This window comes from Nyctereutes procyonoides, unplaced genomic scaffold (genome assembly GCF_905146905.1).
Source record: "Nyctereutes procyonoides isolate TBG_1078 unplaced genomic scaffold, NYPRO_anot_genome, whole genome shotgun sequence".
Lineage (NCBI taxonomy): Eukaryota > Metazoa > Chordata > Mammalia > Carnivora > Canidae > Nyctereutes > Nyctereutes procyonoides.
The window spans coordinates 42,557,616-42,580,927 of record NW_026575024.1 but is presented as its reverse complement, the minus strand read 5'-3'; the positions used below and the strand labels follow the sequence as shown (position 1 = coordinate 42,580,927).

The 23,312-nt window shown below is 45.0% G+C and overlaps 1 protein-coding gene across 2 annotated transcripts in view; it reads left to right on the top strand.

The window, feature by feature from the left end:
- Window positions 1-23,312, top strand: part of RRBP1 (ribosome binding protein 1) — a 65,509-nt gene that overhangs the window by 5,601 nt on the left and 36,596 nt on the right. For both annotated transcript variants that reach the window (XM_055301976.1, XM_055301968.1), the window contains exon 2: window positions 18,743-20,771. In XM_055301976.1, coding sequence (XP_055157951.1) covers window positions 18,764-20,771 — 2,008 coding nt within the window. In that variant the 5' untranslated portion in view covers window positions 18,743-18,763. The remainder of the gene's footprint in view (window positions 1-18,742; window positions 20,772-23,312) is intronic.

Here is a 23,312-nt window from a genome sequence, read left to right as displayed (position 1 = left end):
GTTAAAATCTAGATTTGGGGGTTCTTTTGGGGGAGAATGGAAATGTGTGAGCACAGCTGGTTGGCTTTTCTTGTATGGCAGACATGGACTTGGTCATCCTCTCTGGGCAGGGCCTGTGGCTCTCACTCACCAGCACCCTACCCTGGTTTACATTAGTGCTTGGTATTGGCAGTGCCTGAGAGGGCACTGTCTACGCCGGCATCTGAGAGCAGAGAGGAGTTGGAGGGCGTCCAGGTATGACTTGAGTGGTCACCACTGTCTCCTGCTGAGCCGCAGGTTAGGGACAGAGAGAGAAGCACTGGATGTGATTCTTGTCCCAGAAATAAGTGATGTGAGCTTGGACCTGACTTAGCCTTCCTGGGTTTGAGTTTCCTTTTCATGTAAAATGAAAGTAGGCCAGTTGCCCCCTTTTACAGGCCACAAAATTTGGTTTATCCTTAATTCCTTGCTTTCTCCTTTTTGTATCCTGTACAACAGCAAACCTCCACCTTCAAAGTAGAGCAAGAATGCAACTGTTCTCACCACTTCCACTGATACCCCCACTGTCCCCCCAAGTCCAAACCCCTCTCCTATCTTTTGTGGGTTACTTCATTAGCTCTGAGGAGGTGTCCCTGTTTTTGCCCTCACCCTCTACTTTCTGGTCTGTTCCCAGAGCAGGGCGTATCACTTCTCTGTTCAAGACCCTCCTTGGCCAGAGTCTTTACAGTGGCCTCCAAGAGTCCTGCTTTCACAATGCATTGGCTTCACTCCTGTCATCGTGTCCTCTGCTCCAGTCAACACTGGCCTTCTCTGTTCCTCAGGCATGCTTTTTTCTTTTCTTTTTTTTTTTTTTTTTTTTGCCTGGGGCCTTTACACCTGCTCTTGCTATCCCTAGCATGCTGTTTCTTAGATGGCCACCTGGCTTTCTCCCCCATCTTTTCAGGTCTGTCAAGTGGCACCTCCTTGACTCCCCTGCCTAGCTAGCGATCCTCCACCCTCATCCCTGCTCCCTGTCCCACCTCTCTGTATAGCTTTCTCTTCATTCTTACCAGTCTGACATGTTGCATATGTGACTGTCTGCCGGTGCAGGGGTGTGTCTGTTGTATTTCCCTGAGGTATCCCTAATGCCTGGAACAGTGACTGGCACACAGTGGATGCCCATCCTTGCTGAGCTAATGGGGAGAGGATTTTCTAGTGTTCATGTTCTATGAGAGTATATTATTGTTTAGCCTAAAGTAGTTAGGATTCCTAGAGCATCAGATATAAACACAAAAAACATATTATGAAGCCAAGTGAATTTTGGATTCCCTCCAGCCTGGCTCCAGTTGAGAGGTTGACAGTAACATTCATGGAGGAATGCTGTCATATGGGGACGATCCTGCTCTGCCCACGGAGCCCCGGGGTTTGAAGTGACCCTTAGTGGGAGGCCTGGGCATTGGCTCTCCCCCAGGTTCCCTAAGCCTCCAGGCTATTTCTATGAATCTCTGTGGGCCTCATTCTCCACAGCCCACTGCCCGGGTCAGGGTGCTCTCGCCAGGGCTAGGCCCTTCCCTGCTGCTCGTGCTTCTGGGAGGAGAGCACCCAGCAAGCTCCCTCAATTTCCTCCCAAGGCTGATGAGCATTAGGTGAGGCTCGGAGAGTAACTGAGTGTAGATGAGCGACAGCACGCTCACCAGGAAAGAAAATGTTATTTTTGCTTGGAACAATGTGTTGGCTCTCTCTGAGAAGAGGTGGATTTTTGTGTTCAGTGAGCAAGAGTGTTCCTTTGTAGGAGGAGGAAAATTCTTTTCTTGTAGTTGGCATTTTCTTCTCTCTTTTAGTCAGACTTTGAGGAGCACAGGAATTGATGAGATTAACCTCCTGCCTCCCGCACGGAGTTCACTGTGCTCGGAGGACTTGGTCCCGGAAGCCAGGGAGGTGGGAGAAGATGGTTGAGGCAGGTGGTCTGGTAGGTGGTAAGAGTCCATTCCAGGTCTACCCCCCTTCTTTTGTTTCTTCTCCACTCTTCCTGCTTTTGCTTTTGGGCAAAAAAAATGAAAAGTTAGTCCTGGGTTTCTCATTTTTGGTGACGGGAGCATCTTTCCTCCTCATTTTACCTGGAAGGGTGAAGGCACTTGTTCCGCCAGGTGGTATGTTTCTCTGCAACTTCTCATTCAGTGTTAAAGTGTACCTCTCGATGACATCTGAACTGTTTCCTTTTCAGTTGAGACTCCTCTGGAGTAGGAATTAGATATAGCCTTATTTCTGTTGAATACACTTTTTTTTTCTTAAGATTTTATTTATTTATTCATGAGAGAGAGACAGAGAGCGAGAGCGAGAGCGTGCGAGAGACACAGGCAGAGGGAGAAGCAGGCTCCATGCAGGGAGCCCGATGCGGGACTCGATCCCAGGACTCCAGGATCACGCCCTGGGCCGAAGGCAGGCACTAAACCACTGAGCCACCCAGGGATCCCCCTGAATACACTTTCTTTCTGAGTTGTAGATATTTGTAAAAGTCAGAAAAGAAATAGTAATTTCCAGAATTTAGTAGTAGTCACAGTGATTGAGGAAAAGAAGGAGTCAGTGCTAAAGAGTAGATGAATTATTGATACCCCCTTTTTTAAAAAAGATTTTATTTATTTATTTGATAAGAGAGAGAACCAGAGAGCACAGGCAGGGGGAACAGCAGGGGAAGAGGGAGAAGCAGACTCCCCGCTGAGCAGGGAGCCCGACTTGGGGCTCCATCCTAGGACCCTGGGATCATGACCTGAGCCAAAGCAGACACTTAACCTACAGAACCACCCAGGCACCCTGAATTATTGGCACCCTTAAGGAAGACTTATGGTGGTGTGTCAAGGACAATGAAAAGGTCACTATAGCCACGACTCTGAAGCCCAGCCCCTGTGTTCTGTGTTAGTTGGCTTCCCTTCTAAGTTGGGAGCTTATTGAGTTGGAGACTTAATCTGAACAGTTGGATTTTTGGAATTTGGTTTGGGGGACTGCATAGTGGGTGGGTGTGGCCATGTGAAGGCGGGAGATGACGGTACTTCTTGCCCCTGGCTACACCATAGTGCCCAAGAGAGGGCTGGTGCCCCAGACGCCCCAGGCACTGAAGATGCTCCTCCTCCAGCTCCCACAAGCTGTAGCTTCCTATCAGAGTGGGCATGTATATTTTTAAACTTTAAAACATATTTTTATTTGTTTATTCATGAGAGATAAAGAGAGACAGGTAGAGACACAGGCAGAGGGAGAAGCAGGCTCCTTTCTCTGGGAGCTTGATGTGGGACTCGATCCTGGAACCCCAGGATCACACCCTGAGCTGAAGTCAGATGCTCAACCATTGAGCCACCCAGGTGCCCCAAACTCTCTAGTAAAGTAAAATACATAAGCAGCAAAGTGCTCTGTCAGTAGTCTACAGCCCAGTTTTAAACTTCCACAAACTGATCACCCTATTTTATCCAGCACATCAAAGGATATTACCCTGCACCCAGTTCCTCTTCTCCCCTCCTCCAGCTGCTGCCCAGCCCCAAGGGTAGCTGCTCTGCTGGTACCTGGTGCAGATCCGCCCCACTGGGTTTGAGCTTGACGTGAATGGCATCACACGGCCTGTGCTCTCTTGGGCCTTTCATTGGGCGTGCTGATGGGAGTCATCTGTGCTGTTGGGCTTGTCATTGTCATGTGCTACTCTGGCTTGTGAGTCTGTCACCAGTGCCCCTGTCACTCTGCATGGGTACTTGGGCAGTTTCTAATCGGAGGCTCATATTATAATAGGGCAGGAATTACATTATAAAATATAAAGTCTTGCCCCTCACCGTGGTGACCACTTATCCACATAGCTGTCGGGCCTATTCCTAGGAGTGGGATTACAAGCCTCAAGGAAGCATATGCTCAGCTTTAGAAGAGAGGCAAAAATCTTTAGATTTTTAAAAAATTTTTAAAAAATCTAAAGAAAAATCTTTAGAAGATTTTTCCCCAAGGTGCAGGATTTATTATTTATTTATCCCACCAGCAGGATGGGAGAGTTTGGAATATATTCTGCAGTGGCTGATTTTAAAAAGTAACCAGAGGGGTGCTTGAGTGGCTCAGTGGTTGAGCATTTGCCTTTGGCTCAGGTCGTGATCCCAGAGTCCTGGGATCGAGTCCTGCATTGAGCTCCCTTCGAGGAGCCGGCCTCTCCCTCTCCCTCTGCCTGTGTCTCTTCCTCTCTTTTTCTCTGTCTCTCATGAATAAATAAAATCTTAAAAAAATAATAAAAAGGAATGAGAATGAAGTTTGAGTTACCATTGCTATTAATAAGAAAACTCACTCATATCATACTTCTCCTTTGTCACAGAGATGGGAACATTTGACCATGGAATTCATTAATCTGAGATTGGCCTTTGCAAGAAGTCCGTGAAAGAGGGTCAGGTGTTGTTGTCGATGAGCAAAGGATACCTCTTCACCGCAAATTCAAGTGGAAAGGCAGCTCCTTTTCGCAGCTCCCCTTCGTTAACTGAAGGGAGAGCCTTGATCTGGGGCCTAAGTTTTTAGATCCCCATCCCAGGCTAAGGTAATGAGCGTTGGAGTATTAAGGAGATTTCTTAAAAACAAAGGAGCCAGCACTTGAGGACCAGGTATCATTCAGCCCTTCCCCACACATTTCTAATCTGACGATCCTCCCACCTCCTGGAATCCTTGTGTAGAGCCCAGGTAGATAGTGCAGGGACACCCTGCAGACTGCCCGCTTCTTGGGACGGATGTCTATCCAAGTCTGGATTTGCAAGTCTACCTAGTACAACCAACCTTCTGTCACATAGCAGGGATGATCACCATTTTCTTTTAAGAGCTCTGCTGGCTGGGATTTCTTTCGGCTAGAGATGCCAAATATCAGTGTCTCTTGGCATAGTAGTGCCAAATGCCAGTAGCCCCAAGAAGTGAGGGTCTAGTGTGTTCCTGTGATTGGGTGGTCTGGAACAGCCTTCTGACTGGGGTAGAGCAGGGCAGTTAGAAAACAGATAAAAAGCACCTCAAAAGCATGGAATGGCATGGAAGTTATTTTCCTTTTTTACGAGCTGTAATTGATATATAATATTCCACTTCGTGTGTACAACAGTGATTTGTATACATTGAGAACTAATCACACAGATTTAGTTCCCGTTTATCACTGAGCAAAGTTGATAGAGTATTGTGGACTTTATTCCCCATGGTGTATATTACATCCCCATGACATAATTTATTTTATAACTGGAGTTTGGGCCTCTTGATTCTCTTCACCTATTTCACCTCCCCCCACTTGCCACCTCCCTCCCCTCTGGTAACCACCACATTGTTCTTTGTAACTGAATCTGGATTTGGTTCGATTTGGATCATTTGTTTTTTGGGTTTTAGATTATGACATAAGTGAAATCACATGGTACTTGACCTTCCCTGTCTGGCTTATCTCATTCAGCATAATATTCTCAAGGTGTGTCCATGTTGCAACTGACAAGATTTCACTCTTTACTTTGCCTGAGTAATATTCCGGTATGAGCGTGTGTGTATGAAGTATACCATCTCTTTTTTTGTCCATTCACCTGACGATGGACACTAGGTTGTTTTCTCTTGGAAGATGCTGAGGAAGCCAAAACCTCAGTGAAAGGAGTGACGTGGACAGTGAGCCCAACCCTTAGGGCATTTTGCACACAGGGCAAACTGAATTCTGATGGCATCTCTGGGCACAGGGGGGCAGTATAATGGAAGACCCTGCTCCCTTGGAGCCTGAACCACAGAAGACTGCTACCTGCATCTCCAGGGTGAAGGTGACCCAGAAATAAACCCATTCCCCTCCCGAGAGCTTGTACTCACAAGCTGTACCTCATGCAGATGCCATGACCTCAGTGGAAGGATGTTCTCCAGCCAATTTTAAAATTCTTTATTTTAGACTTGACCTGGACAGATAGTGCTCCTGGGCCATCCTTCAAGTGAGTGGATGAGCAGATCTTTGAAGGACCGCCCCTTTATTCCAGGCTTAGTGAATCCCCATGTGTAGTTTCCACAGGGAAGTGAGCAGTCTGCAGGTAAGAGTAAGTAAACCCAAAAAAACGCAGAGCGCCATGAATGAGGACCAGCAAGAACAGGTCTGTGAAAATACCAGACAGCAGAGGGGTTGACTCTGATATTAAACACTGCTTCTTACTATACTTAAAGTAATAGACAAGATCAAAAATACATACAAGGAAAGCAAACTGTGAAATGATCTAGCAAATTTTAAAAAGGAATCAGGGACAACTTCTAGATATGAGCAGCTCGATAATTGTAATTAAAAACCCAGCAGGTTGAAGAGAGCAAGTGAACTAAAAGAGCAGAATAAAATGCACAGATTTCATCTTAGAGAATCAAAGAGATGAATAATTTCTGAGACCAATTAAGAACCAGGGAGGATAGGCTGAGAAGCCTGTCTAATTGGGGTTCCAGAGGAGAGAGATCGTGGGCCAGAGTCAGTATCGGACGAGATAACGCCTGAGGGTTTGACAGAATGGATGAGGCACCCATCCAAAAATTGAAAAAACATTCATATGTAGACAGTGTAGTGATATATAGGAACTAAAGTGGGGGGAAAATCAAGAATCCAAAAAACCAAGATACTTTTAAGGCAAAAATCAAGACAGGTAATTAGTGACAGACCCTTGCTACAGGAAATTCTGGAGGATGTTTTTGGAGGGCAAGTAATGGTGAATGGAAGGAGTAAGCTATACAAGCAGGGAATAAAGAAGGTGGTGAGTATTTGGTTTACTCTAAACAAACGTAAAAGAGTAATAGTAATGTTTGGTGTGAGGGTGGTGGCTATAAAAAGGTAGGATTTAATACATGAAAACAGTTACAGTGAAGGAAGAAAAGGTAATGGAATTAGGGGAAGGGGTAGACTCCTTTAACTTTGAACTTGGCAAACCCTACATGTTCTTTTTTAAAGGTAATTACTAAAGAACAGAAACAGTGTATTCTGTAAAAGTAGAGGGGAGAGAATGGATGATTTAAAAAAGAAGAGAGGTAAGAAATGACAGATGGGAAAATAGCACAAAATAGGGTAATAGAATTAAACTCATATGTCAACATTCATATTTAATATAAATTTGTTAAATACTGCAGTTAAAACATTAAAGATACCATTCTGGATTTTAAAAATCCACTCTTGTGCTGTATATAGGAGACAAGTCAAAAATAAAAGGATAGAAGATGTAGTATAGAAATTCTATTAAAAAGAAAACTGGTGGGATGCCTGGGTGACTCAGTTGGTTAAGCATCTGCCTTCAGCTCAGGTCATGATACCAGAGTTCTGGGATCGGGCCCTGCATTGGGCTCCTTGCTTGATGGGCAGCCTGCTTCTCCCTCTGTACCACTTGTGCTCTCTGGTGCACATTCTCTCTCAAACCAACCAATACATAAATAAAAAATCTTTAAAAAATAAAGAAAAGGAAAACTGGTATGGGGACACCTGGCTGACTCAGTCAGTGGAGCATGTGACTCTTGATCTCAGGGTCATGAGTTTGAGGCCTGCGTTGGGCATAACGATTACTTAATATATAAAAAAAAGAAAACTGGTGTTGTATTATTGGTATATAAAAGAGGCTTTGACACACACAAAGTATTATCAAGAGAAAGGGCACATCATAATGATCAGAGTTTAACTTGGCTTAAAGATAATGGCAGTTTTAACTTTGCATATTACTAAATCACAAAATACATAAAACAAAAATTGACAAAAGTACAAGAAGTGGTCAAATTTGTGATCATGGTGTAAAGACTTTTTAGCACATCTGGTCAGTAATTGACAGCTAAGCAGACAAAAATCTAGGATAGGAGTCATGCATTTGTACGGCTGTGAGGACCACATCCAAACACAAGAACACAGGGATCCTGGTAGAGGAAAGTTCTAATGATTAGAACTTTGAACAAAATTAATGTGGTCTATGACTGTATATAAATAAAACACCACAGCCAACTAATAAACGTTTGACTTCAAATTTTCAAAGATTGGTCCTACCGGGGGCCTTAAACTAAGTCTCAAAGGATTAAGATTATGTAGAACAGGTAGCCTGACCACAGTTTAGTTAAACTGGAATTTGAATAAAAAGAAATAGAAAACGACCACGTATTTGGGGATTTTGTAAAAATATGCTTTTAGCATTTATTTGTAGTTCAATAAAAGAGGAACTAGAGTAGTAATGAAAATACTACATGTCAAACCTTGTAGGATGTAGCTAAAGTATTATTTACAGGGAAATGTGTACCCTCAAATACACACATCATAAAAGATGAAAATTAGTGAGCTGTTGAGTAAGCATGTTTTTTCAGAAGTTATGAAGGACAAAATAAACTGAAACCAGTCAGAAGAAAGTATGGATGAGAAGGAATGAATGAGACCGAAACCAGTGTATATAGGTGAATCCAACAAAGCCAAGATTTCAGTCTCAGAAAAGATGAGTAATGTTGACCAATATCAAGCAAAATTTATGAAGAAAAAGGCACAAATCCTCTCAAGAATGTAAAATGGGACTTTACTACAGATGTAGACATCAAAAAGGTAAGTGGTTAGACCAATGACTTGTGCTAAATAAAAATAAATGGTGTAGATGTCATAGATGTTTATTAAAAATATCTGAAGGATCCGAGAAGGGGGCTCTACCACACATCATACACATAAGACCCCTTCTTTTTACGTCTCTACATGGGAAGAGTTTCACAAAGTTCTGACCATATAAATGAATTTCTAGGAAATATAACTTATCCACATTAAGCCAATAAGAGAACCAAGAACCCCTGGGGGGAAAAAAGATATCTACCAAAAGCAAACATCACACTAACCAGCGGGACACTTCAGTCTTTTCCTTTGAGATAAGGGAAAACAGGATGGCTGCTGTCTTTGTTGAGCACTGTGTTGGAGGAAAAATTCAAGGAAAAGTGAAGCCAGAGATAGGAAGATTGAGGAGAAAGGAACAAAACCGGAATCCAGAGGCAGGATGCTTATTTACATAGAAAATATTTTTAAAAATCTAAGGATGTGTCCCTAGAATTAGGCAGGGTTGCTGGGGGGGGGGTGAGGGAGGAGTCACCCCACAGAAATCTGTTATATTTCTGGATATCGGCAACAAACAAAATGAAACAGACCATATTTGCAATAGTGGGAAAGTCTGAAGAACCAAGAGAACTCCAAAAGCTTGTAAGTCCCCACAGTGTGCATTATTTTCTTCTACCAGGATCCCTGCATTCTTGTGTTTGGATGTGGTCCTTACAGCCTTACAAATGCACAACTCCTATCTCAATGGGCTATTTAGTAGAGCCTTCATTCAACAAGCATTTGGGAGTGTGGATGTGCTAGGGTTTGCTTGGATACAGTGCAGGAGAGTCTGCTCCCTGGGTTCTGGGAGCTTCATGTCTGCCCCACTAAGAATTCTGTTGTGGGCCAGCTAGCACATCTTAACTGTGTCATTTTGAGAAGTCAGGATTCTGGGTTTTGTTGTTGTTAAGATTTTATTTATTTATTCATGAGAGACAGAGAGAGAGGCAGAGACATAGGGAGAAGGAGAAGCAGGTTCCCTGCAGGGAGCCTGATGTGGGACTGGAGATCACGATCTAAGCCGAAGGCAGATGCTCAAACACTTGAGCCACCCAGGTGTCCAGAGAAGTCAGGATTCTGGATTCCTACCTCGGAAGCATGTTGTCTTCATTGATGGGGTGAAGCCTCTAGGCTTCCTGTAAGCTCTAGAAAGATTTAGGCCTTTTGAAATGCCTACTTTTCCAAAGACTATTATTTTGGAGAAACACAAAAACAAGTCAAATCTTTATTTTTTTCCTTAGGCATAGAAATTGAATCTGAAATAGCCGATGAGTAAGCAAAGGCTTATAATAGAATACATTTCTATTTTTAGTGTTTCATCTTTCTTTAAAATGAGTAGCATTGTTTTTATTTTTAAAGTGGGAAGTCAGTTGTTTCCATTCTCTTAAAACATGAAATAAATAATTTCAGAATATATTGTTTAGCAACTGAATTTTCTCTTCGTTTCTCTGGGTTAAAAAAAAAAATCAGAGATTACACTTATTATTTAGATGAGGTGTCTGAAAACCCTCTTCTCCAGACATTTAGAAATGTTAAAGTCAGTGCACATTCTCTAAAAAGCATAGCTGAGCTTATAAAGTAGTAGTAAGAGAGATCACCAGAGGCTGTAAACTGAGGGTGAGGGGAATGACTAGGGCCTGGAAGTAAGCTGACCCTGGGTGTGGGTGAGGTCTTGTCTCCAGAGTCACCTGGGTCTCTGGCTGTCACGTCCTTGTGGGAAGAGGGGTTCATTGAGGTGGGGAATGGGGCCTGAGCCCGCCCCCCTCCCCCCTCATGTGAAGCCTGTGCCCTTGAAGGGCCACACCCTCAATGGAAGGGCAGACTAGTGGCCAGGGGAGGTGACCAGGGGCTTATCTGTTTTGTCCCAGGGAAGAGAAGGCCGCAGGCTCCCAGAGAATCTGTTACAGGAAGCCCGTGCCTTGTGTAAAATTCAGTCTGTGGGTGCTGCTTTCTGAGGGCCTGATTGAAGCAAAGATTAAACTGTTCTGAGACGAGCCCACAACTCAGCCAAGACACCTTTGCCTCTCATCAAGTGCCACCAAAGGTGTGACACCAACTCACTATTAAAGGTATATAAAAGTAGACAATGAAAAACATTAATGGAAAAAATAATACAGGAAAAAAAAACAGGCCAGCTTGAAAACAAATAGATTAACTCAAAGGACTAATCATAGAGCTGGTTAGATTCAGCTGAAGACACTCTTGGTGACGGGGAACACGTCTGGAGTTTTGCTGACCGGCGGCACAGAGGTCTAATTAGGAATTCTGCCAGAATTTATGAAAAACGTGAGCCCTCAAGCTCAGAACGCGCCATGAGCCTGAGTGAGGTCAGGATACACACCTAAAACATTTTGTTTAAGACGAATCTTGAAAGTTATGAGAAGGTTGCCTGGGTGGCCTGGTAGGTTAAGTGTCTGCCTTCAGCTCAGTTCGTGATCCCGGAGTCCTGGGATCGAGTCCCAGGTTGGCTCCCTGCTCAAGCAGGGACTCTACTTCTCCCTCTCCCACGTTCCTCCCTACTTCTCGTTCTTTCTCTCTCTCTAACATAATCTTAAAAAAAAAAAAAAAGTCATGAGATTTTTTTGAAGGTGTTATAAAGAAACAACAAAGCAGTAGCATGTTTCTCAATAATAACTCTTCCTCCCCCACCAAAAAAAGCCAGAAGACAGGAAGACAGATAAAATAATATTTCCAAAGTGGTGAGAGAAAAGAACTGCCAGCATGGAATTTTGTGTACTCAGTTAATCCATTCATGAAGAGTGCGGGTGGAATAAAGACATTATTGCAGGTCTGTGAGGACTTGAGAAAGTTGATCCAGAATTGATCCTTGCTGAAAGAGCTGGTCAAGGATATACTATGGAAAGACCCAGAAAGAAGGGAGTGAGATGCAAAAAGCAGTGGCAAGCAAATAAATTGGTAAACATTTAGGGAATACAAATGTGAGTTGTCTGAGAGGAGGAGTTGTTCTGGGGGGTGTGATGGAGAAGGGGGTGCACCAAGTTGGAAGAGGGGCTTATGTGAATTGGAAGGGGCACCAGACTTCAGGCATTCTACAGTTCTGCCACTGTTGGCGAAGCAGCTGGAGGCATTGGTGAAATCAGGTCAAGTATGTATGTTAGGGAAATGGAAGGATCAAAAACATTTTTATTAGGGATGCCTGGGTGGCTCGGTCGGTTAAACATCTGCCTTCAGCTCAGGTCGCCATCCCAGGGTCCTGGGATCAAGTCGTGCATTGGGCTCCCTGCTCAGCGGGAAGTCTGCATTTCTTCTGCCTCTTTCCCTTACTCATGCACATGCTCTCTCTCACTTTCTCTCTTCCTCAAATAAATATTTTTTAAAATTTTAAGTTCAGTACTCACTAAAAAAAAAAAAAATTGTATAACTTCAAACACCACAGAGAAAAAGGAGATAAAACCTAAATAGTCCAATATGGTGCAGAAATAAAGGGGGTGGGGGAGAATAAGCAAAGAAGGAGGATTATAAATAGCAATGACAAAATAAAGGTTTAAATGAGTCCAATTATGTAGGAAATCACAATAGGCGTTGATGAATTAAACCTACCAGTTAAAAAGACAAATTACTACACTAGTCTTAAAATAAAATCCAGCTTTATGCTATTTTTAAGAGTTCTACGTAAAATATACGAACACAGATAGGTTGAAAGGAAAGAATAGACCAGGATTCTAGGCCAATATTAACCTCTCAAAAGTTGAGTATAACTTTTTAAATAGACAAACTAGACTTTCATGGGGGAAAAAAGTTTATTATTAGGGTTAAAGAAGGTCACTATATAATGGGGAAATAACAGACGCTCTATCAGGAAGATGTAACAATGCTAATCTGATGTTCACCTAATGAGATTGGCCTTCACCAAATTGACAGCTTCCCAGCAGAAACTGGTAAGTCCATGATCATGGTGGGAAATGTTAAAAGCTCTCAATAGCTATAGATTGAGGGGGCAAGACATGATTCTATAGAAGGTTATTAAGCTCAAACTAAGGATACACATAGAATCTTTCACTCCATAGAGTACACATGTATTTATAAAAATTGACCACAATCTAACAAAATTTACCAAATACCATAATCTAAATCAGTATGTTGAGCCTCAAAATCAATTTAATTGATTACAAAAAGCCTTTCCAAATGTTTTAATGGTGTAGGAAATCACATGTACTAGTATTGAGTTATTTCATGAAAGTTCTGTTATTTATGCATTGTATATATGTACATTGGCTAGTGTGTATGCTTCTGTGTCCTGGGTCATGTAAAAAATTCTTAATATGTCTAGATCCTGGTTAAAAATCTCTATCACACAGAACAGATTTTCTAATGACAGCAGAGTTAAATGAGCAATTATCAATAATAATTCAAAGCCCCCAGGTGTTAGGGAAATTAAGGACACTGCCACCTCACGAGTCTAAGAGATCATATGGGAATTAGAAGATAAAACTGAACAATCGTGAAAATTGTGTGTGCTGCAGCTTGTAGGATGAAGCTAGAACAGTAATTAGAGGGAAATTTATTGCCTTAAATACTTGGCTACAATAAAAAAAAAAAAAAGGCCCGAAAATAGTAAATGTCCATGTCAGGAAGTTAGAAAGAACAGAATAAACCAATGGAAATTAGAAGAAGGAGTAATGAAAATTAATTACGTATACTGGATCACAGACCCAAAAGCTGATTCTGGAATCATCATTGAAATTGAATCAATGATGTGTAACAGCCAAGACATGGAACCAACCTAAGTAAGTGTCCATTGACAGATGAGTCGGTAAAGAAGTTGTGCCCCCCCCCATGCACAAGCACATATGTGTACACACATGATGGAATATTTCTCAGCCATAAAAGAAACCTTACCATTTGCGACAACATAGATGGATCTTGAGGGCGTTATGCCAAGTGAAACAAATCCGAGGAAGATGAGTTCATATGATCTCACATGTATGTGAAATCTAAAAAAAAAAACCAAAAAAAAAAAAACCCAAAACCAGTCTCCTAGAAAGAGAGATGATGTGTGGTTACCATGGGCAGGGGGAGAGGGAATTGCAGCAAGGGGTCAGAAGGCACAGATTCCCAGTTACAACTTAAGTGTGTGCTAGGGACATACCAGACAGTTTGATGACTAAGCTAACATTGCCGTATGCTTATGTCTGAAAGTTAAGAGAGTGAGAGTTCTCCTCACAAGGAAAAAATTTGTTTTCCTTTTTTTTTTTCTCTTATTTTTGTCTCTGTATGAGATGATGGATGTTAACTGAAGTTAGCATAGTAATCATCTCACTCTGTGTGTGTGCAAAAGTAATGGCATTGTGCTCTACTCCTTAAGCTTACACAGTTCTGTATATGTCCATTCTAGTTCAATAAAACTGAGTGGGAAAATGAAATTAGCACTTAAAAATCAGCTTCTAACCCCTCCTTCCACTGCCAAGAACAGATCTGGAAACGCCAGATCTTGAGAGTTTTACAGGCAGGTTCTACCAAACCTACAAAGAACAAGGGGAAAGTGACCATGCTACTGAGATTCCATAGGAACGGGGTCATGAGAATGACCCCTGATTTTTCTCACAAGCATACATGCAAATCTCACATTAAAAAAAAAAGTGAACAAACCAAATCTAGTGATACATTAAAAAAGAAAAGGCCCAACGTCAAGAAGCGTTTATACCATACGAACCATCTGTGAGTTAACATTAGAATATATATTATTGTGATTCAACCCATTTCAGATTAGAGAAAATGTCAAGTGATAAAAAGCATTTGCTAACGTTCAGTACCCAATTGCTTAAAAAGAAGAAAAGAAAGGTAACTAGGAATACAAGATAGCTGAACCTGATAAAATGTTTCTCCCAAAAAACCTGTGGTCAACATGGCATCTGATAGAGGTGGAAACTTAGAGATGAGTTGTCCAGTAAGCTCCATTCCGACCCTGATCAATGCAGTTTCAGAGTCCTGTGAAACGAGCTGAGGTGGTAGGAAATGGATGGTCACAATATTTTTCACAATATTTAAAAACCTTAGGAGATGGGGGTGCCTGGGGGCTCAGTCAGTTAAGCATCCAACTCTTGACTTAGTCTCAGGTCACAATCTCAGGGTTGTGAGATGGAGCCCTGCATCCGACTTCACCGTGGGCATGGACCCTGCTTAAGATTCTCCCTCCCCCTCCCTTTGCCCCCCCCCCCCCCCGCGCCCTCTAGTCACTTAAAAACAAAACAAAACATAACCTTAGAAGATGCTAGTCCTGATGTGGTTGTATCTGCCAGGGTCTCTGATTTATTGTCGTTCTGTTTTAGTTCTGTGCCTTCCTGGCTGGTCACCTGGTGTCCAGAGAGTACATCCAGACACTTGCCCTCTTGGGTACCCGCCCAGCATAACCCACGCCCCACACTTCTCCATGGCATGTGATGAGACCCAGCTGTTGAGGTCTCTTCACAGAACTTCACCAAATCCTGATCGCTTGTTGGCCTGAACCGGCCAATTTGGACTGGGTAGATCGGACCACACGAGTTAGCAGATGTTTTCCATGTCTAAAGAACTGAGGGCTTCCACTCACTTTTGCTCCTTGAATCCTCACCGCCTAGGAACGGAAGAGAAGCCATTCTCTACAACCCTCAAGGTGGCTCATTGAGTTTGAGCCTGCCGAGCCTGGGAGTGGTCCCCGAGCCTCTGGGTGGCCTCCTGCTTCCTTTCCTCCCAGAGCCTCTGCCTTTCTGCTCCACACTCTTAAGTGTGCTAGTGATAATAAGTAAAAGCACATATTTCATAAATGTTTTCCAAAGTGAGAGAACGTAGCTTTTTGGGGACGCCTGGGTGGCTCAGTGGTTGAGCGTCTGCCTTCAGCTCATGTGTTCCCGGGGCCCTGGGATTGAATCTTGCATCGGGCTTCACGCAGGAATCCTGTGTCTCCCTCTCTGCCTGTGTCTCTGCCTCAGTCTCTGTGTGTCTCATGAATAAATAAGTAATCTTAAAAAATGCTGGTCTTGAGAGCACACTTGGGAGGCCTCACTGGCTTTCCCACCCCTGTGAGTCTGGGATCTCGATGTTTCTGCTGCACCCACGCCAACTGCAGAGGCAGGATAGCCGGCTTTCACTTCGATTGCTTTGCTGTTGGTGGCGATACGGCCTTAGCCGTAAATGTTCCAGTGTATTCTTTCTGAAGACTAGGGCTTTTCATTTTCCTGTGAACGATTTCTTTTAGAGAAATTCTAACTCAGGAATTAGTGGCAGGGATATAATTTCTTTTTAGAGCAGCCCGTTCTGCAAAACTTGGAAGACACATTTTGTGCTGCCATCAAACATACATTTGTGTGTGCGGCAGAAGAAAAATATTCTCCCAAGCTAGCTTTTCTCATGTCTGTGCTCCCAACAGAGGATATATTTTTGTATCCCATATTTGCCTAACTTGAGTATGATTCAAGGCAGCTTTTTCAGGTGTGGCTTTTCTGCTTCTACCACAAGGCCTCACTGATCCCACAGTGCTCCACGGGAACCAGACCCTGCTTTGTGGGAGCCTGGTGACTGTGTTGGCATGGTGACCTTGCTGCAGCTCCATGGGAGATGGCCCTTGCAATGTACAGTTGCTGACAAGCCACTTGGGGCTTCTGGAGTGACCCAGGCATTGCACTGCCTCGAGAGAAGGGGAATGTGTCAGAGGATTTTTGTCAACTGAATAGGTTAATACAGTGATTATAGTGTAGTTTTTGTAATGGTATATATCCCTGTTGGCCAAGTTTTGAGAGGTTCTTGTGAGCGCTCAGAGTTTTAGCTGGTGGATGGCCCACCAAGAAATGGAAGTTGACCGTAGTACATTCCAGGCCTTCTTGTCCCTTCCCTCCTGTCCACTGGATTCCCTCCAGGGGTAAGCAGGGTGCAGTTGCCTTTCTGGTACCTCATTTGTGAGTGTGTCCCTGGAAAGGCTAATTAGGGACAGCCTCTCTCGAGGGTGCCTGGCTGTGGCTCACACTGCCACAACCCACCCCAGAGATCAGAATCCACTTGCCCAGGATTTGAAGGCTCCATGAGCCCACCTCACACTTCACCCGTGGAGATTGTGGCTGTGATAAAGAGGTTCCCCTGGTATTTGAGACCCAGGGTGATAGTCCGGGAGAAGTAAATGTCCCAGCCACAGCTGGTGGGGTTACCGCTGGGGGAGCACATGCTGTGGCGTTTTTATCATGAGTCCCTTAAACCCTGTTCCTGCAAGGGGCTTGTTTAGAAAGCCACGGTGAAATTGTGTGTGTGTGTGTGTGTGTGTGTGTGTGTGTGTGTTATGTGATGGAAATGCTGCTTCTTTGAACCTAATGCTGAGACATTTAACACCATCTCTTCTCAGTCCCTTCTTTAAAATGCCCTAGTATCACAATTTGGATTTTGTGATTTTTTTTTTTTTTTTGATTTTGTGATTTTTGAGAAATTCCCACCCTCTTGCCCTCCAGGGGAGGAATATCAACTGACAAGCCTGGACCCGGCCTACCCCAAGGTCTAGAGATTGGGGTGTGGAGGTCATGCCAGGTGATGGGGCCTGTTGACCTCTCTCCTTCTGCTCCCTCCTCCCTCTTTCCACCTTCCCTTACCCACCTACCTAGACTTGCATTCTATTTACTAATTCCATTGCTGCCTCCTTTTAGGGGGCCTAGGATCTGTTCAGGGGACTGGGAATGTAATAGTAGCATCAAAATTCATTGATACTAGATGAATGCATCCGAATCAGTAAGCCTCCCGGGATTCCTCACCAAAGTTAGACCCAGCCTGGGCTGGCAGCCAGGAAGCCATGGACTCTGGAACAAGGGCAGTGAGAAGAGTTGGCTCATCCTCTTGGTTTGGAGAGTGTCAGCAGGCAAAGGGCTCCCTCCCTGGGTTGAGGATTGGGTCTGGTGACACGGTTTTCCCTCCTTCTTTGCAACTGCAGACATGAAATTCCAAACTTGGGGTCTTTTATTTGGTGTACTTTGTAAGACTTCCTGTTTCCTCACATGCAAGTTGCAAGATCTGCAACTTTTTTTTTTCTTTTTGAAGGGGCTCGAGAGGGAGAAGGAGAGGAAGAGAAAATCATAAGCAGGCTCTCTGCCCAGCACTGAGCTGGACACAGGGCTCAGTCTCGCAACCCTGAGATCATGACCCGATCATAAATCAAGAGTCCTGTGCTCAACTGACTAAGCCCCCAGGCTCCTCACAAGTTCTTCAGCTTTTTAGGAGCTGTCTTGAAGGCCAGTTTTTTTCTCAACAAATGTTATTTCACAGGATTCTGAAGGTTTATCTCTGACCCTGGGCTGTCATGTTTATTATCAGCACTGGGGAAGAGAGACAACAGAGTAGAGATGGCATGCCAGAGGTCTGCTGGCCAGAATGCATGCAGCTGAAAGCCTGCAGAAATAACTTGGTTTGGTTTACATGGTTTTTCTTTTTTTTTTTAATCAGTTGATTTCACTTTAGAAAAAGAGATTTCTAGCCTAATGCGAAAAAGCAAAATATCTCTCAATATGGCACTCACATTTCTACAACAATCGGCTATGGCTGGGTGACACATTTCCCCCCCCTAATTTACTGGAGCATTCTTGTCACAGTCCTCACCACTCCCTATTGTCTCACCCCTGGCCCGTGCTTATGCTTATGTGTATCTTTGACCCCTGAAGCAGAGAATCTCTTGGATTGTGATTGTGGCTTCTGAGTCTCCAGGGTATTATGTGTCCAGAACTGTACTCTACCATTCCTCTGTTGCTTCCTACCTTAGTACTAATAGGGGCTGCTCATAGCTTACATAAAAATTCACTTCTGGGGCACCTGGGTGGTGCAGTTGCCTAAGTGTTTGACTCTTGGTTTCAACTTTGGTCGTGATCTCAGAGTCTTGAGATCAAGCCCCAGATTAGGTTTCAGGGTCTTGAGCTTGAGCCCCGTGTTGGGCTCTACATTCTGTGTGGAGTCTACTTAAGTTTCTCTTTGCTCCTTCCTCCGTGAGCATGAATGTTCTCTCTCTCTCTCTCTCTCTCTCTCTCTCTCTCTCTCTCTCAAATAAGTAAATCTTAAAAGAAAAAAACCTCACTTCCAAAGAGGGGCAGGAAGGAATGTATGACGTCAGAGATTGCCGGAATTTGTTTCTTCTTTGAAATTATCAGTCTGAAGAACTAGTGAAAGCTTAAGTTTGGGGGTAGGGTTGAGGATGGAAACTGTCAAATGCCTCTTTCTGCAAAAAGTAACCTACGTGTATGTATTTGGCAGGTAAAGGGAAAGCAAGCCAGGATGGATATTTACGACACTCAGACCTTGGGGGTTATGGTATTCGGTGGATTCATGGTCGTTTCTGCCATCGGCATCTTCCTGGTGTCAACCTTTTCCATGAAGGAGACGTCATATGAAGAAGCCCTAGCCAACCAGCGCAAGGAGATGGCAAAAACTCACCACCAGAAAATAGAGAAGAAAAAGAAGGAGAAAACAGTGGAGAAGAAAGGAAAAACCAAGAAAAAGGAAGAGAAACCTAACGGGAAGATACCTGACCATGAGCCAGCCCCCAATGTGACCATCCTTCTCAAAGACCCAGTGAGGGCACCTGCAGTGCCCGTGGCTCCAACCCCAGTCCAGCCTCCTGTGGTCATTGCCCCTGTAGCCACAGTACCAGCCATGCCCCAAGAGAAGTTGGCCCCTTCCCCTAAGGACAAAAAGAAAAAGGAGAAAAAAGTGGCAAAGGTGGAACCAGCAGTCAGTTCTGTAGTGAATTCCGTCCAAGTTCTTGCCTCCAAGGCTGCCATCTTAGAAACTGCTCCCAAGGAGGTGCCTATGGTGGTTGTGCCCCCAGTGGGTGCCAAGGCTGGTACCCCAGCCACCAGCACTGCACAGGGCAAAAAGGCAGAGGGGGCCCAGAACCAGAGCAGAAAGGCCGAGGGAGCCCCCAGCCAGGGCAAAAAGGCAGAGGGGGCCCTCAACCAAGGCAAAAAGGCAGAGGGGGCCCAGAATCAGGGCAAAAAGGTAGAAGTGGCCCCAAACCAAGGCAAAAAGGCAGAGGGGGGCCAGAATCAGGGCAAAAAGGCAGAGGGGGGCCAGAATCAGGGCAAAAAGGTAGAAGGGGCCCAGAATCAGGGCAAAAAGGCAGAAGGAACACCAAACCAGGGCAAAAAGGCAGAAGGGGCCCCCAACCAAGGCAAAAAGACAGATGGGGCTCCCAACCAGGGCAAAAAGTCAGAAGGAGCTCCAAACCAGGGCAAAAAAGTAGAGGGGGCCCAGAATCAAGGCAAAAAGGTAGAGGGGGTGCAGAATCAGGGCAAAAAAGCCGAAGGGGCACAGAATCAGGGCAAAAAGGCAGAAGGGACCTCCAGCCAGGGTAGAAAAGAGGAGGGGACCCCAAACCAGGGCAAAAAGGCAGAGGGGAGCCCCAATCAGGGCAAAAAGGTGGAAGTGGTTCAGAACCAGAGTAAAAAGGTAGAGGGAGCCCCCAACCAGGGCAAAAAAGCAGAGGGGGCTCAGAACCAGGGCAAAAAGGCAGAAGGGGCCTCCAACCAAGGCAAAAAGGTGGATGGGGCTCAGAACCAGGGCAAAAAGGCAGAGGGGGCCCCCAACCAGGGTAAAAAGGTAGAGGGGGCTCAGAACCAGGGCAAAAAGGCAGAGGGGGCCCCCAACCAGGGTAAAAAGGCAGAGGGGGCTCAGAACCAGGGCAAAAAGGCAGAGGGGGCTCCCAACCAGGGCAAAAAGGCAGAGGGGGCTCAGAACCAGGGCAAAAAGGCAGAGGGGGGTCCCAACCAGGGCAAAAAGGCAGAGGGGGCTCAGAACCAGGGCAAAAAGGCAGAGGGGGGTCCCAACCAGGGCAAAAAGGCAGAGGGGGCTCAGAACCAGGGCAAAAAGGCAGAGGGGACTCCCAACCAGGGCAAAAAGGCAGAGGGGGCTCCCAACCAGGGCAAAAAGGCAGAGGGGGGTCCCAACCAGGGCAAAAAGGCAGAGGGGGCTCCCAACCAGGGTAAAAAGGCAGATTTGGTTGCTAATCAAGGCACAAAGGCAGAGGGTGTTGCAGGCCAGGGGAAAAAAGCAGAGGGGGCCCCCAATCAAGGCAAAAAGGCAGAGGGAACCCCAAACCAGGGCAAAAAGTCAGAAGGATCTCCCAACCAGGGCAAAAAGGTGGATGCGTCTGCCAATCAGAGTAAAAGGGCAGAGTCAGCTCCTATCCAAGGCAAAAATGCAGATATGGTCCAGAGCCTAGAGGCACCGAAGCAAGAGACTCCTGCAAAGAAGAAATCTGGTTCAAAGAAGAAAGGTGAGCCTGGTAAGTAGTTGTGATTTCTCTGTGAACTTGGAGGGAAGAGCTATCTTTCAGTGGCTTATGAGGAGCCCTATGTATCAATTAGCTGTTGCCACAACAACTGTGTAACAAACGTACCGGAATTCAGTGGCTTACACTGGCAGTCATTTACTCTTGGTCATGCTTTTGTTGAATTGGCTGAAGGTTGACTGATCTGGGTTGTCTTAGGTGAGTGGCTCTGATTCATGCTGCTGTTTAACTGGGTTTGGCTCCTTGCCGCGGGTCAAGCCTAGGTCTGCTGCACATGTGTTGATTCTGGGGCCCAGGCTGAGGCTTTAGAGATTCTAGCGGGCCCCAGAGGCCCTCGTTTTGGTGATGGCAGAGCTCTAAAAGGACACATTTCAAACTGGCACCCTGTTGGCCAGAGCAAGTCATGTGACTGAGCCAAAGTCAAGGGGCAGGAAGCCCACTGTCTCCAGTGCTAGGGACTGCCAAAGGTGTGAGAAAGGTGTGAGGAGGGGTGAGGAGAGGTGGAAAATTAGGAATAGTAATTCCATCCACCACTCAGTCTGGAACACTTCTGTGTCTTGGCAGATCTGTCTTAGATGCCTGGCGCATTCTTCCAACCTGTTCCATTGCTTAGCTCACCTGGTAATCATTTCTGTATGTTTGTTAAATGAATAATTGTAGGGTATTTTTAAGGAGCAGTGGCATCCACCCCCACCCCAACCCCAGTGTTTCCTCTTCCCTACCCCAGTTATTTAATGGACCATTTTATATACATGTAAGATACTACAGAACATTAATTTTTTGTTATCGTTTTAGTGCATATTACTATAGAAATTACTCCAGTCTGAACTCAGATCACGTAGGACTTTAATTGTTGAACAAATAACCCTTAATAGCTGCAAGCCAGTGAGTTCCTGTTTCACGTTCATCACTCATTTGATACGGTAGTCTTACATTTTGTTTCCTTCCTCCCCCCCACCTCTCTGGGGGCACCTGGCTGTCTCAGTCGGTAGAACATGTGACTCTTGATCTCAGTGTCATGAGTTCAAGCCCCATGTTGGGCATGGGACTTACTTTAAAAGAAAAAAAAAAAAGAAACATCTTTAGTCATTAGTTGATTTGGAAAATTAATTGCACTTGTCTTAATGAGGTCTCTTGAGGGGTCTGAAATGTGTAGATCTGTGCAGGGTAGCATAAGGCTCTGTGTTTTTAGCTGGGTTTTCTTTTTCTTACCACCTTTGTGCAGCTACATTAACTTTTTTTGAGTTTCCTCCTCTCCCAACTTTTGGGGGCCGTGGCATTTGCCCAGGCAGCACCCTGCTCCTTGTGAGGGGACCCTGTGCTATGTGAGCAGCTTCAGGCTCCTGCTGAGGGTCAAGGATCAGCTGCACGGGGCAGTTCAGCCTCTCAAAGCTCTCTGAAATGTTGAGCTTCCGTCTACCTCCAAGCCTGGGGGGAAGGCACACAGCCTTGTCTTCAAGGTGATATTCCACTTGACCTGGGGACGGAGTATTTGAGACAGCAGACAGGAATGGAACTGAGAACCAGCCTGTTTTCTGTAAAGCATCAAGTGTGTTTAGAATAGACCTGCCTGTGTCCTATAGCCTTCGTCCTGTAACCAGAAATGTGATGATGCTTTAGGGAGGGAGGCAAGTGGTACTGATTTCCAGGTGATAGAGAACCTTGTTCAGAGGAAGGCTTAACTTTCTCACCTGTGTGAGCCTACACGGCAGCTTGTTGGCATAAGAGAATTTGAACAGAGAAAAGAAATACCATAGGCCAGGATAAGAAAGATTAAATATTATGGGATGTGGCTAGTGCAAGTGCACCTGGTATTTGACTGACTTGATTGATTTGAGTACTACCTTAGGTAGCCCCATTGCCCAGCCCTATATTAGCTCTCTGGTACCCACAGTTCAAACTTCTTGGCCCTGGAGCCCTCCTTGACCCAAGTCAAGGTCTTCTTTATTTGAAGAAGGAACTCCTTCTCCACACCAGTGATCTGCAACCTGCTCCCAAGCATCTCCCCCTAGTCATCAGGCAGGATCTCCCCCCAACTCCTGCCAAGGCTACTCACATCTCCAGACCCCGAGTTCCTGGATGCTCAGGGTCAGCCAGCACAGCCTGAGTTTTACCCTCAAGTTGAGTGCACAGGACCCTGGAGAAACTGAGGGTGAACAGGCATAGGACCCTGGACAGACACACAGAAGCTCAACCGCTAGCAGGCAAGGAGGTGAAAGGCAGACAGCCAGAGTTGACTGCAGCCTCTTGAGCAAAGGGAGTATAACTGCATGAAAAGAATGTGGCCTGCTTCCCATTCAGCAACACGTTCATGGCCACAAGATCAGAGCCATGGATGCTAAATATGTTTCGGATTAATTCTGGAACATGAAACTCCATGGATGAGATGTCATCTCAATAGAAGGGTGAGCCCTGTTCCAGAAGCCACTGGGAAAATCCATGCAGTGCATGGACTTGTTCCTTAGACCCTCAATCTCCACAGCTTCTGGCTAATTGCAAACATAGATTGGGTTTGCTGGAAAGGTGGGAATATCA